Raw genomic sequence first — 3,978 nt, 5'->3', positions numbered from 1 at the left:
GCGTCCGTAGCACTGACAGTAATCACTACAGTATCTAATGGTGAATTTTCAGGCAGACTGGCTTTATAAACGGCCTGGCTAAACACTGGGGCGTTATCATTAGCATCCAGCACAGTGACGTGTATTACTACGGTACCTGATCTCTGAGGAGAGCCGCCATCCAAAGCTGTGAGAAGCAAATTCATCTCTTTTTGTTTCTCTCGATCTAGTTTATTTTCCAGCACAAGATCAACCTTCTTGCTATCAACTGATAAAATGAAATGGTCGTTCTTTTGCAAGATATACCTTTGAACAGCATTCTGACCTATATCTGCATCATGGGCCTCCTCGATTGGAAATCGGCTTCCCTTTTCAGCCAATTCACTTATTTCCATTTCAATCAAATGATCCTTGAATTGCGGCGAGTTGTCGTTTACATCTTGAATATGAAGACTCACACGATGAAGCTCCAAAGGATTTTCTAACACCAGATCTACTTTTAACACACAGGATGGTTTATTTCCGCAAAGGCTTTCTCTGTCTATTCTCTCTGATGTGACCAACTCTCCTGTACTCCGATTAATGTCGCAATAGGTTTTCCGAATGTCCTCAAAATCAACACGAGCCTGTCGTGAAGAAATGCTTATGCGGTCAAGACCGAGATCTTTGGCTAAATTTCCAATAACGGCGTCTCGTTTCATCTCTTCGGAGACAGAATAACTCAGGTCTCCATAAACGAGGTGCAGTGTTACAAGAAAGAAAACGAAGCCCAGCATCGGACGAATAGCTGATAATCCTTTGTTTCCCATCCTGACAGAAAACACGTTTTCGGCTTACTGTCCAGATCTAAATTATAAATATTTTCATAAGAGTCATTGATCCCAAGCTGCGCACCAGTGGCACAAAAATATGCTTGTGCATTTAACCGAGTCTCTGGTAAAAAATACAAGTGCTATCCATTCAGTAGTAATGGGTGGAGTGGTGTATATCTATTATCTGCCAGCCAACAGCGACACCATAAGTCGCTTTTTATCTTCACACTTTTATTTGGTAATATTCTTCACAAAGTCTAAAATGAACTGAAGGCACCATTCATTCACGACTCTACAAACTGTGTACTGTGCTGAGAAATGTCACAATGATAAAACGCACATAAAAAAAACAAAATCTGAATGAATTATTCTCAATATCTTACAATGAATAAAGAGCAACATGTCTTGAAATATGTCTATTGTACTATTGCAAAGTTCAGCACCATGGACAGTGGTGAAATAAGTAATCAGATCATCCTCTTAGGTAAAAGTACAAAATCGAAAATAGAACTTGGTCCATTACAAGTTAAAGTCCTGAATTTAACATGTTACTTAAGCAGTAGAACTACTGGTACAAAAATGTATTTAAAATAATTAAAGCAAAGGTTTTTGGTCTATAAAAAATGTACTCTGTGACCTGTATACATAATTATAAACTATTACATTGTTAATACTGATGCATCAGTGTATAAGCATTTAGTTATAACTGCTCGATGTGGAACCCGATTAAACTACTATAGTCTCTCCAAAGGGTCAAAAGGTAAAACTGATAAACAATAACATGATTATAAAAACAGGAAAGGAGTAAAAAATCCTTCCACTAAAGCTTGTAACTCGCTTTATAAATATCTGGATTTTTTTCCTGAACTTCAAAAATGTATCTAAACACAATCCCATGTCAAGTTTAGAGTCAGATTCTCTTTTTGTTTGAAGTACTACAAACTGACAGCCACCTTAAATGTGACAGTTATGTGCTGCATTTTCCATTTTTGTAATGGGCTTCTAACTTAAAGGAACAACTGGTTAAAGCTTTTGGAATACACTGTATTATACAATGTTATCATATGTTGAAAAATGTATTACAAATGTAACTACTAACGTGCAGCACTGTATAACACCAACATAAAACTGGGTGGGCGCTCTGGCTAAGAGCTCTGGTACTCAAGCAAAGTGCAAGGGCCCTAACTACAAAAACACACAGATATAAACATTTTAGTAAATTACGGATGAAAAAAGTAAATCAGAAAAAGCAGTGCTTCTATAATTAAACTTGAATTTTTAAGCATAAATGTGACTCTAAATTAGAGCTAATCTTTTTTAATTGTAAAGTATTAAATAAAATGCAGTAAATATTGTATAAAGATAACATTATTACTGCTTATTCAGCCATTTCAAATTTATCAGCATACCTAATGACAAATTCACAGCGCCTCTTGAGCATCTGCATGAGTGGTTCAGCACCACAGACAGAAAGCTTGAGATCTCAAAAGGTCCTGAATCACAGGTGAGAGGTGCTGTATATCCTAAGTTGGTCTACTGTTAGGCTGAAAAAAGAAAAATTGACTCACTCTTAAACCTAACACATTAGCCACACAACTAGGAGTAGAGAATGCATTGTTGCAATCATTCCAGGTAAGTGAAAAACTGTGGCATGTGCTGATGATTGACATCAGCGCTGCAAACAATGAGAACCGCTTCGTTTTCATGCTACTACATGACTCATTCAAAACTTTCTCATTAAAACGTATAGAACCTTCCCAACAAGCCCAAGGTCACTGCTAAAAAGAATGTTCAAAAAACAGCTCAATGATTCCGTATTCCCTTTGTTTAATAAACTCGATTTTTCCTTTTGAGACAGCGAATATTGGCTTTGTGAAAGAATTCAACAACAAATGACAAACAATCTCACAGGCTTAGGCTTCTACATACTAAAGCTTAGGGCTAAATTATGTGATCACTTCTCAAGTGAGCAAGCAAATTTCGGACAGCATGGACTGATACCCCCTCCAAGACCCAGTCAGGAATGAAAAAACAACTCAACATGAATACCAGGTTTCCAGAGGAGTGCTCCAATAACTGTTAGTAGATTAAATGTGTACCAAAGACTGACATTAAAAATATCAGTTTCTTTATGTATGTATTATGAATAAATGTTTTTTTTTTTTGTTAAACAACACCGGTGAATATATTTGCTAAGATAATGTGTAATTTTCACAAGGCTGAACACTAGGTGTTGGCTGTGTCTAAGGGGGTAGAGAAGATGGCCTCCAAACCGGAAGGTTGGCAGTTCAATTCCACATGTAGAAGTGTCCGTAAGAAAGACACTGAACCCCCAAACTGCTCCCAGTGATATCACTGGTGTGTGAATGCATTAGTGCTTGGCCATGCAAATGGGTGAATGAGCAAATAGTGGGAACGTGCTTTCTCAAAGCTCAAGAATTAATTTGCATAGAGAATAACATTAAGTAGATGCAGCTGCAGGGATATGGACGAACAAAGTTAGGTAAAAATTACAAGTGTTTATGAACAGCTCCTACCTCAACAGATGGATCCAAATCTTCAAATGGATCGACAAAGTCAGTTGGACTTTTCCTCAGAGTCTGGTCAGCAGGCAGTGTGTTGTCACTGTATGACGTCACAAACTTAAAGTCGCTGGTTCGAGAACCTGTTGTCAGGTATGCGTCATAGTTGTAGGTGCTGCGTAAAGTTCCTGTGCCGTCAACATCTGCGTAATTAGGAGGGAGATAAGCGCTGGGGATGGCGACTGCTCCGTCAAACAACAGTCTGGGCTTCCTCCTGCGACAAAACCTCACACCCAGGATGATGATGATGAAGGTCAGAAAAAAGGTGGACACACACACCAGCGCGATGATCAGGTAGGAGGTCAGTTTGGAGTTCTTCTCATCATAAGAAATGTCCTTCAGCTCTGGCACCTCAGCCAAGTTATCAGAAATCAGTAAGTACATGGAGCAGGTGGCAGAGAGAGAGGGCTGTCCGTTATCTTTCACCGCCACAATCAGGTTCTGTTTCATGCTGTCAGACTCAGAAATGTCCCGCTGTGTCCTGATCTCTCCACTGTGGACACCAATAGTGAAAAGGCCCGGATCAGTGGATTTCACTATATGATAGGACAGCCAGGCATTCTGTCCGGAGTCCGCGTCCACAGCGATCACTTTGGACACCAGAG

The 3,978-nt window shown here is 39.2% G+C and overlaps 1 protein-coding gene and 1 pseudogene across 1 annotated transcript in view; both read right to left on the bottom strand.

The window, feature by feature from the left end:
• Positions 1-895, bottom strand: part of LOC109951819 (protocadherin beta-16-like) — an 11,155-nt gene extending 10,260 nt beyond the window's left edge. Inside the window, exon 1 of the mRNA XM_020586520.1 lies at positions 3-895. Coding sequence (XP_020442176.1) covers positions 3-788 — 786 coding nt within the window. The 5' untranslated portion in view covers positions 789-895. The remainder of the gene's footprint in view (positions 1-2) is intronic.
• Positions 896-3,274: 2,379 nt separating this feature from the next.
• Positions 3,275-3,978, bottom strand: part of LOC109951827 (protocadherin gamma-A12-like) — a 7,654-nt pseudogene continuing 6,950 nt past the window's right edge.

The sequence above is a fragment of the Monopterus albus genome, unplaced genomic scaffold (assembly GCF_001952655.1).
Source record: "Monopterus albus unplaced genomic scaffold, M_albus_1.0 scaffold411.1, whole genome shotgun sequence".
Taxonomy (NCBI): Eukaryota; Metazoa; Chordata; class Actinopteri; order Synbranchiformes; family Synbranchidae; genus Monopterus; species Monopterus albus.
This window is presented reverse-complemented; position numbering and strand designations above follow the sequence as displayed.